General features: G+C 46.3%; 1 protein-coding gene across 1 annotated transcript in view; it reads right to left on the bottom strand.

Annotated features, from left to right (window-relative positions):
* Window positions 1-13,343, bottom strand: part of KAT6B (lysine acetyltransferase 6B) — a 197,804-nt gene that overhangs the window by 105,682 nt on the left and 78,779 nt on the right. The window contains exon 3 of the mRNA XM_060236705.1: window positions 1,261-1,369. Within this exon, the coding sequence (XP_060092688.1) occupies window positions 1,261-1,369 (109 nt within the window). The remainder of the gene's footprint in view (window positions 1-1,260; window positions 1,370-13,343) is intronic.

Raw genomic sequence — 13,343 nt, 5'->3', positions numbered from 1 at the left:
TTGACATTCTGAATAAAACTTTGTTGCTCTTAAAGGTGCAACTTGACTCCTGCTTTGTTCTACTGCTTCAGACCAACACAGCTGCTGCCCACTTGGATCTGGTTTGACTCATGTGTAAGCAGCTGAGAGCAATACATCTGAATATCAACCAAGCTCGTTTTCAAAACTGTTGCATCCCTGACCTTGATGTTAATTAACAACTAGCAACATTTTTTCCCCCTCACGCTGCATTTAGGCTTCACAGAGACATGGAAGGACTCAGAAACTTACTAGCAGCTTCCTTGCTATTATGGAGATTGAAGAGGACACAGTTCCATTTGTAAAAATACAAGAACTTTGCAATGCAGAGTTGACTTTAACCTATGCTGTTAGAGGTGGTGGACAAAAGACAGCCAGACAGCCACAAGAGGAGCGCTAAGTCCACAACAGATGTTATATTTCCAGAAGAAGTCTCTTGCATTACCCCAACAAGAACCACCCATCTATCCACCTCCAAAATTTTGGCAGCAAGTCAAAAGTTACTTTCAAGGAAGTGCTATGTGGAGGCCCCAGGCTGAAGACCCCTGTTCCAATATATACGTTTGCATAATCTAAAATGGATTCTAGATGGCCACTGGCATACAGTGAAGGCTTTCTGACGAAGTTAAAATGAACACTTTTAAAGCAATGCCTAGTCCCCCTTCCCTCCATACACCAACAACGGGCCAGCTCCTGTGGGTGTGTTCTGCCTAAAGGAAAGCTTGCCTCTGGCACAAAATCTTCCACCGATGCTGAAGAGCCATGCATCAAGAGAAGACTGGCTCTGCCAGAGGAAAGCGTCACCATCCGCAATGTCCTCCAATTTTATTCCACCAATATTTCTCATATTTCAAGCCCACTTGCACTCCTCCACACACCAGCCCTTAACGTAACTTGTTTTACAGCACTGACCCATCACAGAGTCTAACAATCAATAAAAACCAAAGTCTCTGGCCTCTCTTCAAAGCAGACCAGATGTCACCTTCCACTTATTTAATTTTAGTGTGCCTGGTTCATTTCCCCCCCTCACCCATAAAGATCAGATTGTTATCAGACAAGAAAGGATGGATAATATTTCAAGACTACGGCACCAACAATGTACATGCTTCTAATTCTTGGCACCAGAAATTTTAAATTCAAGATTCAAAAATTACAAAGTTGTAACGAAACCTCCCAACCAACAACCATTAGTCTGGAAAACCTTAATAAACAAGTCTAGTTTAAGTAAATTGCCAGACTTACCACTACTGCCACAATCAGCACAGGAGAGGAGTTCTTCTGGCTTTTTCTCACGGTTTGATTCCTTTGTCCCCAAACAGAAACTACATATTGGAATGGGATCTGCTCGTGGCTAGGGAAGGAAATTAATAGCACTTGTTAGTTCTCTTTCATATGGAGTTCTATTTCCATTTTTCTCTATAACTAAGAGAAAATGTTTCATTCTCTTTCACTGTAAGATTTTAATCTAGACCACCTTTATAGTAATACCCTTTTTGTACGAAAAACAATACATATTTGCACAGCACCATAGAAAACAGTTGCCAACATTTAATTGTGCTTCTCACACACTTGGTGGAGTAATAAGAAATAAATATGGAGGTTAAAGTTAAGAACCGAAATCAAGGGCAACTTCAACCTGTTCTTCCTATTTACCTCTTAAATATTGGCATACACTCCTGCAAGTTACACCAGTAGCAGGAAGGTACACACCAAATAAATAACTATCACCCTCCAAAAGATCACCAATGAAGTGCACAAGTCTCCTCATTTCACGGATAGTTTGCTTCTGTTTCATTGAAGTGGACTGAAGAATAGGAATTGCTCAAACACCCACCAGTCTGGCTCAAGTCCTGTTTGCCACTTGCAAAGAAGGATCTGGTTTTTCAGTGATCAGTTCAACCGTTTGTCAACATGTTTGGCCCACTGCTTCACAGCACAACTGGCTTTTCTCACACACACACACACTCTTACATAGCCTGACAGTTCTATTTCCCCTCATCCTTGCTGTGGAACAGCTCCACTTAACAAGCAACCATTTAAACAATTAAATCAGCCATAAATCAATCCTACCCTTTAGTGTTCATCTAAGTAGACCTCAGTGACACTAATGGCTGCCATTTGGTTTGAATCAGAAGCATCTTTACGCCTGTGTGGTTTTGCAAAAACCTGGTGCAAACCTGACTTGTGGCTCTGTGGTGCAACAGGCTGGGAGATCAGCTGTGGTCTGAGCAACACCTTCAAACATAAGTTCAACAGTCAAAACATTTGCAGTGAACTCTTGTATTTCAAGAGCACACTTATAATATTAGTACTGCAAACACTACTACTTCTGGTCAAATGTTTACTTTGCCCTTAATGACAACCAAAAGTACAACGAGGGTATTAAGTTGTCATTGTGTGACCCTGAAGGGCAACATCTGGCCTGCTAGTAGGAAAGCAATGTGCAAAAGACTGCTGGAACTTATTTAGGATATTCCTTCTCTACTATGAAAGCCTGTACAAAGCAGACTGTAAACCGGTATATACAGCACAGGTATGACTAAATTCTGATGCTTGAATACAGTGCACCTAAAATAGACACAGTGGCCAGTACTTCGCATTTGTTACTCATCTTGTCACCGATTTGGATTCAATGATTCCTCCTACTACATCTTCCTCCAACAGAGAAATACATCCTCCCCCAAAGCGTTAGTGGGTCGCTAGATTCAGTTCAGAGGAACAGCACTATCGATTCCAACCCACAGTGCACAAAAGCAGGGGTCATTTTAGAGAAAAATAAGTGGTGGAGCTCATCCAGGGATTGTAATGCAGCTGCACCTGCTATTCAATGGACAAGGTAGGTAGGTGAGAGAAGGGAACCCTCAGAAAGGTTCAGGAGCTGAGCTCCTGGGAGCTCCTGCTGAATTCAAGGACTGCATAAAAAGTGTATCAAAAAGTTGAACCCTGGTAATTGTCCGCAACTATTTTGAAATATGAGTGTCTCACCTGCTGCTCTGTTGTGGCCAAGCAAAGCTATGAGGGAGGGGGGAAAAATCATATGAAAAAAACCAAATGTGTAGGTTGTCGACCTTAGGGCTACAAAACTAATGCCTTAGGTCATAACTAGGGATGGACACGAACTGGATGACAAACTATTTTATTTATTTAGTAGGCTTATATTCTGCCCTTTCCCATAACGGGCTCAGGGCAGATCACAACATGAACTGAACAACAAATAAAAACCTACCATTTCAATTTAAAACAATACAATAAAATTAGCAAATCAAACAATAGAACAATAAAACAAATAGGTGCATCGTCAGGCTGGAGGGGCACATTTCACAGGATACAGCAGTTTTTGGACCAAAACAAACGATGGTGATAATAAACAGGATAGCACTATAGTCTGTAAAGCATGATGTCCCAACAAGGGAGGCCAAGTGATGGAATAGTTGGTGGAATATGACGCCTGCTGCCTCAAACAAAGGCCCGGCGGAACAGCTCCATCTTAAAGGCCCTACAAAATGATAGTGATTCAGGTAGCGCCCGGATCTTCATAGGAAGCTGATTCCACCAGGCAGGGGCCAAAGCCCCTGTGTTCCCTTTCAATAGGGTTTGCAGGGCCACCAACTGCACAAACCGGTTTGATTTGTAAATGAGCTTCCTGGTTTGGAGTGCAGTTCAGGGTTCAGCCGTGAACTGAACCGTATTTTTTTGGTCCATGCCCATACCTAGTCATAACACCCCATGCACCAAGGCTACAGATGTATGGAGACGTCATCTGCTGCGTCATCAGTTCTCAACATACTGGCACCCTTTATGGGTGGGCATTCGGCCGGAGCTCCGCAGTCTGCACTGGCTGCCCATTGAGTACCGGATCCGCTTCAAGGTTCTAGTGCTAACATTTAAAGCCTTATGCAGCCTGGGACCAACATACCTGCGGGACCGTCTCTTTCCATATAAGCCCAGGAGGTCGTTATGTTCGGCCTCCAAACATCTGTTGGCTGTCCCCGCCTCGCCTCAACTAGGGCCAGGGCTTTTTCAGTCCTGGCCCCGACCTGGTGGAATCAGCTCCCTATTGAGATCCGGGCCCTACCTGGCTTATTAGCCTTCCGTAGGGCCTGTAAAACGAAGCTGTTTTGCCAGGCTTTTAGCTGAGGCTGCGGGCGTCTGTTCTTGATCTGGCTGGCCTCTCCTATCGGCACTGTCACCTGTGCTAGGAATTGGAATAAAAACTGCCATCCCTATGAGATATCATGATGTGAGATGGCTAGCCTGGGCAGTATGTGATGTCATGGAATCTGAGTGCTCTTGAGTTGTCTGTTTATAAAATGTTTTTATTGTATTTTATTGGTTTTTATTATCTGCCCTGAGCCCTACGGGGAATGGGCGGAATAGAAATTTTCTAAAATAAATAAATAAATAAATGTCAATTTCCCTGTCAAGTTTTTTACATGCAAAATTTTTTTCAACACGTTTGGAGTTGACAAACCAGCACCTGTACTACAGGTTGTAAAAACCCTCTATCTGGTTCAGAGCCAATTCTGATGGCCTGGGATGTGCAAGGATATATCACAGAATATGACTTCTTGCCCTATGTACATCGTGGCTAAGAAAATATGAGTGGAATGCAGCCACAAATTGTGTGACTGGATCTCAAAGCTGCAAGGAACACAAAGTATCTTCATGCACAGCATAGTAGATAAGGTTTACAACCAGATGCCACTATAACACCTTCGCTAATTTATATGCTTGTTATCCCTACTCATCAATCCTTAAGTGGTAATTTCTTGGCAACTGATTTATTATTACTGTTCCATAGAGGTAAACATCTTAAAAAGGCAAGCAGGTGTGTTTTCCCTACTCCCTTACACCCTTCAGTTTCAAGCAGCCTCTCCCAGAGTGACGGGTAAACTTTGAATCCCACCCAAAAATCTTTAACAAGAAATTTTATACAGGTATCCATACACAGAGATGAGAACTTGTACTAGGTATAACTCTAAGAAAACAGCACAGCTTGGAGTGTATTCAGTGTCCTTTCTATCAAATATGTTGAGCTCAACTGTGCCAGGTAATGGTGTTTTTTTGCCAACAGGTCAGTTATTAAAACCAAGGTCACAAAAAAGCTCAATTAGCAATAGGAACAGCTCTGAATAATTTATTATTTTACAATACTCTACCTTAGAATACTCAAGAGAACTCTTTCACTTGGCCTGACCTCTAGGCTATCGTTATCGCTGGAGTAGCTTTTTCTCATAGGCAGAAATACCTGAAAGCTAAGCATACGTACAGCCTCTTATCCAGCTCCTTACAAATGAACAGTATCACTGATTAATTTCAGGTAACTTTTTCTCATCAATAAAGATTAGGCAGTATCTCTTGAAACTTCATAGAACAAAAAATTTAAGTCTGGATTGTGAAAAAAGGATTTACGGGGGAAAGCACAAGTACATACCCCTGGCTCATGGCATAGGTGGGCAAGTACTGGGGCCCACCAGTCAGCGTTTTCTTTAATTAGTTCAGCCGGGATTAAGTCAAGCCCTGGTGCTTTATTAGGCTTCAGGGCTCCAATTAAAGATTTTATTTCTGAAGGCTCAACCGGAGGCCACTCTGGCAGTTCCTGACAGTCCTCCGGGGCGCAGACCACCTCATCTGATGTCCCATACAATGCCATATAATAATTCCCCCATACTTCTGGAAGAATAGTATTAGTAACCTGTGAGGAAGGTTACCACTACTGAACCACTATTTACCAACTTCCAGAATAATGATGGGTTTTTAAATTTAACGGCCTGTTCCAGCTGTAGCCATGCTAGTTCTTTTGCCTGTTTCTTCTTCCTGACAAGTACATACCCCCGGCCCCCCGCTCATAACATAGTTGGGGAATGTTCCTGAAAGCAAAAACTCTCAAGTATCATAAGGGAGAAGGAATTACTATGTACTAAATGTAGCTAAAAAGGTAGAAAAGAATTACAAAATGGTATTGCTAACAGCAGAAGTCATGCAGTAACTTTTATTAAGGCTAACCAAAAATAACACAAAGTTTGAGTCCAGTGGCACCTTTAATACCTTTAGGACAAATAAAGTTTAATTCTGGATATGCATGTACATGAAATCTTATACCCAGAACTGAATTTGTTCTGCTGCTTCAGGCCAACATGGCTACCCACCAAAAATAACACATCAGCATTCAAAGCTTTTAAGTTCTGCAGAATTTTTGTCCAAGCTAGATGTAAAACAAAAAAAGGGGGGGGATTACTTTTCAGCCCTGTGGCACAGAGTGGTAAAGCTGCAGTACTGCAGTCTGAACTCTCTGCTCACAACCTGAGTTCGATCCCAGCGGAAGCTGGTTCAGGTAGCCGGCTCGAGGTTGACTCCGTCGTTCACCCTTCCGAGGCGGTAAAATGAGTATCCAGCTTGCTGGGGGGAAGTGCAGATGACTGGGGAAGGCAATGGCAAACTACCTCGTAAAAAGTCTGCCGTGAAAACATTGTGAAAGCAACGTCACCCCAGAGTCGGAAACGACTGGGGGTTGCACAGGGGACTACCTTCTACCTTTACTTTTCAGGTCATAATCTTAAGGCTACTTACACACACCCTGTACAGAAAGCTGAACAGGCTGAATGAGGCCTGTGGAGCCACACATAACACACCCCCTCCTTTTAAAGAGCCGTCCTGATGAAGAATTCTAGAAAACTCTAAAGCTTGCACCCAGCTCCGTTTTTAAGTCTTGACACCAGTATTGTTATAGAAGCCAGTCTTGTTATGTAGATACTCTTTAGAAGGGAAGTGGGCAGATCCCCTGGCTGAGAGAAGGAGTAGCATGGCGGGAGGTAGTAACAGAGAAAAGGAGAAGGGAGGGTTTGAGAAGAATAGTGGTAGTTGAAAGGTGACGAGGAAGAAAACTAAGATTCTCAAAATCAAAACAGTAGGCAGAGCTGACAAGAGAACTGTCTGCTCTTCCCTTCAGGCAGGAAGAGAACAGAGGAAGATGTGTGACTCCAGCAGCACAGATCAAGGAAGAATCTAGCTCCTCCCTCCCAGAAAGGATGGTAGGAATCACTCATGAGATATCCTCTTTTCCAAGGGAGAAAACAGAGTAAAGGCACATACACTTCTCATCCCTTTCCTCGAAATACCTACTTTAACATCAAAACGTCTGGAAAGAAGAAGAAGATATTGGATTTATATCCCGCCCTCCACTCCGAAGAGTCTCAGAGCGGCTCACAATCTCCTTTACCTTCCTCCCCCACAACAGACACCCTGTGAGGTAGATGAAGATATTGGATTTATATCCCGCCCTCCACCCCGAAGAGTCTCAGAGCGGCTCACAATCTCCTTTACCTTCCTCCCCCACAACAGACACCCTGTGAGGTAGATGAAGATATTGGATTTATATCCCGCCCTCCACTCCAAAGAGTCTCAGAGCGCCTCACAATCTCCTTTACCTTCCTCCCCCACAACAGACACCCTGTGAGGTAGATGAAGATATTGGATTTATATCCCGCCCTCCGCTCCGAAGCATCTCAGAGCGGCTCACAATCTCCTTTACCTTCCTCCCCCACAATAGGCACCCTGTGAGGTAGATGAAGATACTGGATTTATATCCCGCCCTCCACCCCGAAGAGTCTCAGAGCGGCTCACAATCTCCTTTACCTTCCTCCCCCACAACAGACACCCTGTGAGGTAGATGAAGATATTGGATTTATATCCCGCCCTCCACTCCAAAGAGTCTCAGAGCGCTTCACAAACTCCTTTACCTTCCTCCCCCACAACAGACACCCTGTGAGGTAGATGAAGATATTGGATTTATATCCCGCCCTCCACTCCGAAGCGTCTCAGAGCGGCTCACAATCTCCTTTACCTTCCTCCCCCACAACAGACACCCTGTGAGGTAGATGAAGATATTGGATTTATATCCCGCCCTCCACTCCGAAGCGTCTCAGAGCAGCTCACAATCTCCTTTACCTTCCTCCCCCACAACAGACACCCTGTGAGGTAGATGAAGATATTGGATTTATATCCCGCCCTCCACTCCGAAGCGTCTCAGAGCGGCTCACAATCTCCTTTACCTTCCTCCCCCACAACAGACACCCTGTGAGGTAGATGAAGATATTGGATTTATATCCCGCCCTCCACTCCGAAGCGTCTCAGAGCGGCTCACAATCTCCTTTCCCTTCCTCCCCCACAACAGACACCCTGTGAGGTAGATGAAGATATTGGATTTATATCCTGCCCTCCACTCCGAAGCGTCTCAGAGCAGCTCACAATCTCCTTTACCTTCCTCCCCCACAACAGACACCCTGTGAGGTAGATGAAGATATTGGATTTATATCCCGCCCTCCACTCCGAAGAGTCTCAGAACGGCTCACAATCTCCTTTCCCTTCCTCCCCCACAACAGACACCCTGTGAGGTGGGTGGGGCTGGAGAGGGCTCTCACAGCAGCTGCCCTTTCAAGGACAGAGGCTCAGAGCGGCTCACAATCTCCTTTCCCTTCCTCCCCCACAACAGACACCCTGTGAGGTGGGTGGGGCTGAGAGGGCTCTCAGAGCAGCTCACAATCTCCTTTCCCTTCCTCCCCCACACAGACACCCTGTGAGGTGGGTGGGGCTGAGAGGGCTCTCACAGCAGCTGCCCTTTCAAGGACAGAGTCTCAGAGTGGGCTACAATCTCCTTTCCCTTCCTCCCCCACAACAGACACCCTGTGAGGTGGGTGGGGCTGAGAGGGCTCTCACAGCAGCTGCCCTTTCAAGGACAGAGTCTCAGAGCGGCTCACAGTCTCCTTTCCCTTCCTCCCCCACAAGAGACACCCTGTGAGGTGGGTGGGGCTGAGAGGGCTCTCACAGTAGCTGCCCTTTCAAGGACAGAGTCTCAGAGCAGCTCACAATCTCCTTTCCTTTCCTCCCCCACAACAGACACCCTGTGAGGTGGGTGGGGCTGAGAGGGCTCTCACAGCAGCTGCCCTTTCAAGGACAACCTCTGCCAGAGCTCTGGCTGACCCAAGGCCATCCCAGCAGGTGCAAGTGGAGGAGTGGGGAATCAAACCCGGTTCTCCCAGATAAGAGTCCACACACTTAACCACTACACCAAACTGGCTCACCAAACTGGCAGAAATAGGCTGCTTGTTTAATCTGCTTCAAAAATTTCTGGAAACTTTATATATTTCTATTTAAAAAGCATTCTCAAACCCCATACCTGCTCAGGCCAATTATCAAAACTCCCTCATGCAATGGTAATCCAGGCCCACTCAAATATGGAAGGCATGTCCCTCAGACATCGCCTCTAACTCACTTGCATTCAACATCCATCTATTCCGCCTCAACTGTCTGACAAACATCTCATCACAGGCGCTCAGCAGAAGGCAGCGGTTTCCTCAGGTTTTCTGACAAGCAACAGAGATCTGGGAGCCATCAATTGACTGATGACACCTCAAGAGGGGACTGGATAAACGTCTGGAGCAGCGGTCCATCAGTGGCTATTAGCCACAGTGTACTGTTGGAACTCTGTCTGGGGCAGTGATGCTCTGGAGAGTCAGTATGGTATAGTGGTTAAGTGTGCAGACTCTTATCTGGGAGAACCGGGTTTGATTCCCCCTCCTCCACTTGCAGCTGCTGGAATGGCCTTTGCTCAGCCATAGCTCTCTTATCTGGGAGAACCGTGTTGGATTCCCCACTCCTCCACTTGCAGCTGCTGGAATGGCCTTGGGTCAACCAGAGCTCTCTTATCTGGGAGAACCAGGTTTGATTCCCCCCTCCTCCACTTGCAGCTGCTGGAATGGCCTTTGCTCAGCCACAGCTCTCTTATCTGGGAGAACCGTGTTGGAATCCCCACTCCTCCACTTGCAGCTGCTGGAATGGCCTTGGGTCAGCCAGAGCTCTCTTATCTGGGAGAACCGGGTTTGATTCCCCACTCCTCCTCTTGCAGCTGCTGGAATGGCCTTGGGTCAGCCAGAGCTCTCTTATCTGGGAGAACCGGGTTTGATTCCCCACTCCTCCACTTGCAGCTGCTGGAATGGCCTTGGGTCAGCCAGAGCTCTCTTATCTGGGAGAACCGTGTTAGATTCCCCACTCCTCCACTTGCAGCTGCTGGAATGGCCTTGGGTCAGCTAGAGCTCTCTTATCTGGGAGAACCGGGTTTGATTCCCCACTCCTCCACTTGCAGCTGCTGGAATGGCCTTGGGTCACCCAGAGCTCTCTTATCTGGGAGAACCGGGTTTGATTCCCCACTCCTCCACTTGCAGCTGCTGGAATGGCCTTGGGTCAGCCAGAGCTCTCTTATCTGGGAGAACCGGGTTTGATTCCCCACTCCTCCACTTGCAGCTGCTAGAATGGCCTTGGGTCAGCCACAGCTATCGCAAGAGTTGTCCTTGAAAGGGCAGCTGCTGTGAGAGCCCTCTCAGTCCCACCCACCTCACAGGGTGTCTATTGTGGGGGAAAAGATATAGGAGATTGTAAGCCGCTCTGAGTCTCTGATTCAGAGAGAAGGGTGGGATATAAATCTGCAGTCTTCTTCTTCTGTATTCCTGGTGCTTGGGAGGGGCAACAGTGGGAGGGCTTCTAGTGTCCTGGCCCCACTGATGGACCTCCTGACTGCACCTGGGTTTTTTGGCCACTGTGTGACACAAACTGTTGGACTGGACAGGCCACTGGCCTGATCCAACATGGCTTCTCTTATGTTCTTATGTGACACAGAGTGTTGGACAGGAGGGGCCACTGGCCTGATCCAACATGGCTTCTCTTATGTTCTCATGTGACACAGAGTGGTGGACTGGCTGGGCCACTGGCCTGATCCAACATGGCTTCTCTTATGTTCTCATACCAAAGCTACAAATAGTACTTCCAAGCAGTTTCATAAAGCCACTGATCAGTGTCCTCCTGGAACACTGCAGACCATCAGAAGGCTTCTTCCCTGGAAGCCTCCATTCATGCCTGTCCAGACAAAAAGGAATTAAACCAATGGAGAGCCACCCCTGCTATCATTACATTACAAGATGTTTGAGATGATACAAACGAATAGTGTTAAATGCCATTTCGAAAGCTGATCGGAGCATCTTCTCACTTTCTCATACAGCATAATATTCATGAGCTGTCAGGATTTGTTTATGCTGAACAAATTCTTTGCCTGTTCCAAAATAATGTTCATTCTCCTCCTACAATGGTAATCCATTAATAACTTCATGAAATAATGCTACAAGCAATCCATCTACATGCAAACATTAGAATTTTTTCCCCACGTTCTGTGTTATTTCAAATGCAAACAAAAGGAGCAGCCATCTTCTCAACAACGTTAAGCATATCAGTCAGCACATCTGCAGAAAAAGGGCATATTGCCTAAAAATCAGGGGAAACAGATGTTTCTCAGAAGTTGAATCAGTCACAAGTGTGTCAAGATTATTTTGGAGCTAACAACCCAAATTGTCATCTGCAGCCAATTTCTCCAACTAAACCCCAATACTCAGGTACCTCACATTTCATAATCTACCAACTATAGTTCCACAAAGTTTTGTTATATATATATATATATATATATATATATATATATATATATATATAAATTGGGTGAAGAAGGACTTCCTTTTATCAGCTCTAACCCAAGTGCAGGCCCAAGCTTTCACTTTCTTACGATTCCACAATGCATTTAAGGAGCATAAGTAAACAGCCACGCCAAAACATGCCACGTAAGGGCTGATTTCAGACCAGAGAATCTTGCCTCTCCCTCTGCCCTGTTCTGCCCAAAAGATTCCCTCTGGCTTGCAGAGGGCGCAGCTTCAAGCATGGGAGAGAACACCAGCTGCACATGCGCATTCAAACAGACTGCCCAATCAAAGTCAGCCGACTGACAGTGGTTCTCCGGGGTCTTCCACAATCCCTGCTCCCCGGTCCTTTCAATGGAGATGTTGGAGACTGAACTTGGGATCTTCCGAATGCCAAGCAGATGCTCCACCACTCTGAGTCACGGCCCTCCCCTCAATGAGCCAAATGGCTATGTGCCAGGCTCTCAGCTGTATCCAGATGGGGGTTTGTTTTCTCTGGGGGATTTGCTCCAGCAGCCTTCCAAAAATTTCACAGATCTCTGCAAAGCAGACCCAAGGAAAGGACAGAAAACGTTCTTCCCCATCTCTCGGATGTCCACAGAGATGCAGCGGGGAAAAATTCAAATCCCAGTGTTATGCACTCCTGGGAGCCACAGATTCAGTGACTGTAAGCAAAGTATATCCATGGCTGGATCCAGACAGGCAGCTTGGGGCGCATCATGCATGGGAGGCATCCCAAACTGGGCAAGCACAAAATGGAGCAACGCAAACCTGTCCACACACTCTCCTGTAAAGTGTCTGTATCCCACACAGGACACACCTCAGCACAGTCAAACAGCTGTCAACCACCATCCCCACCGCAACTTGGTTTGGGTTTCTCCCCCCCCCCCGCCCATTTATTTATTGCTCACGTGCATGCGCGCCCATGTGCCTAGAAGCAATGTATTTCTTTTTAAAAGACCAGAAACAGCTTGGGGCAGCTTGGCGAGGTCACACCACCAATGTGCCTTGGATGCGTGCTCCAGTGTTCAGATGCCCGGGGAGGTGGATGCCGCGCAGCACAAAAATTTGCTACCACTTCGGAAGTAATCCTGATTTTTTTAAAGTGAGTCTAGTGGGAAGCAGGACATTGCAGGCTGGCTGGGCTCCCTGTGATTCCAGCAGGGCTGCAGTTCTTGGAGCTGATGGAGTTAGTGTTGTGGGGAAGCGTCGGTCATATAACTGCAACTATTAGCTAGCCCTTCTTAGCCATTTCCAGAAGGCCCAGAAAATGAATGTCAGAATTCCTCCAAGACAAAGACAGAAAGCCAGCAGGCTCAGGTAGATGTTCAGTTTAATCTCATAAAGGCCAAGGACCTGTCTACCTTAGGGACCGTCTCTTCCCACACGTTCCCCGGAGGGTACTTAGATCTGGAACACAAAATCTTCTACCCATCCCCGGGCTGAGGGAGGCAAGATTTAAAACCATGAGAGAGACAGCTTTTCGATCGCCGCCCCCTATTGGCAAGGTCAGAGCCTTGTGGGACTTCGCCCAATTCCGCAAGGCCTGCAAGACAACTCTATTCCGGCCAGCCTTTAATTAAACTCCCGAAAGAGAGATACAAAGGACACCTAAGAGCATGGAATGCCATCAAAAATTAATCTGATATTAGCAGCAAATTGTTTTATTTGTTTTAAACTGTTTTAATTGCTGAAATTGATGTTTTACTGTAATCTATTGTTTCTATTAAGAGCCCCATGGCGCAGAGTGGTAAAGCTGCAGTACTGCAGACAGAGCCCTCTGCTCACAACCTGAGTTCGATCCCAGCGGAA

Source organism: Heteronotia binoei, chromosome 4 (assembly GCF_032191835.1).
Source record: "Heteronotia binoei isolate CCM8104 ecotype False Entrance Well chromosome 4, APGP_CSIRO_Hbin_v1, whole genome shotgun sequence".
Taxonomy (NCBI): Eukaryota; Metazoa; Chordata; class Lepidosauria; order Squamata; family Gekkonidae; genus Heteronotia; species Heteronotia binoei.
The sequence above is the reverse complement of the archived record's forward strand: the minus strand, read 5'-3'. Positions and strand labels throughout refer to the sequence as shown.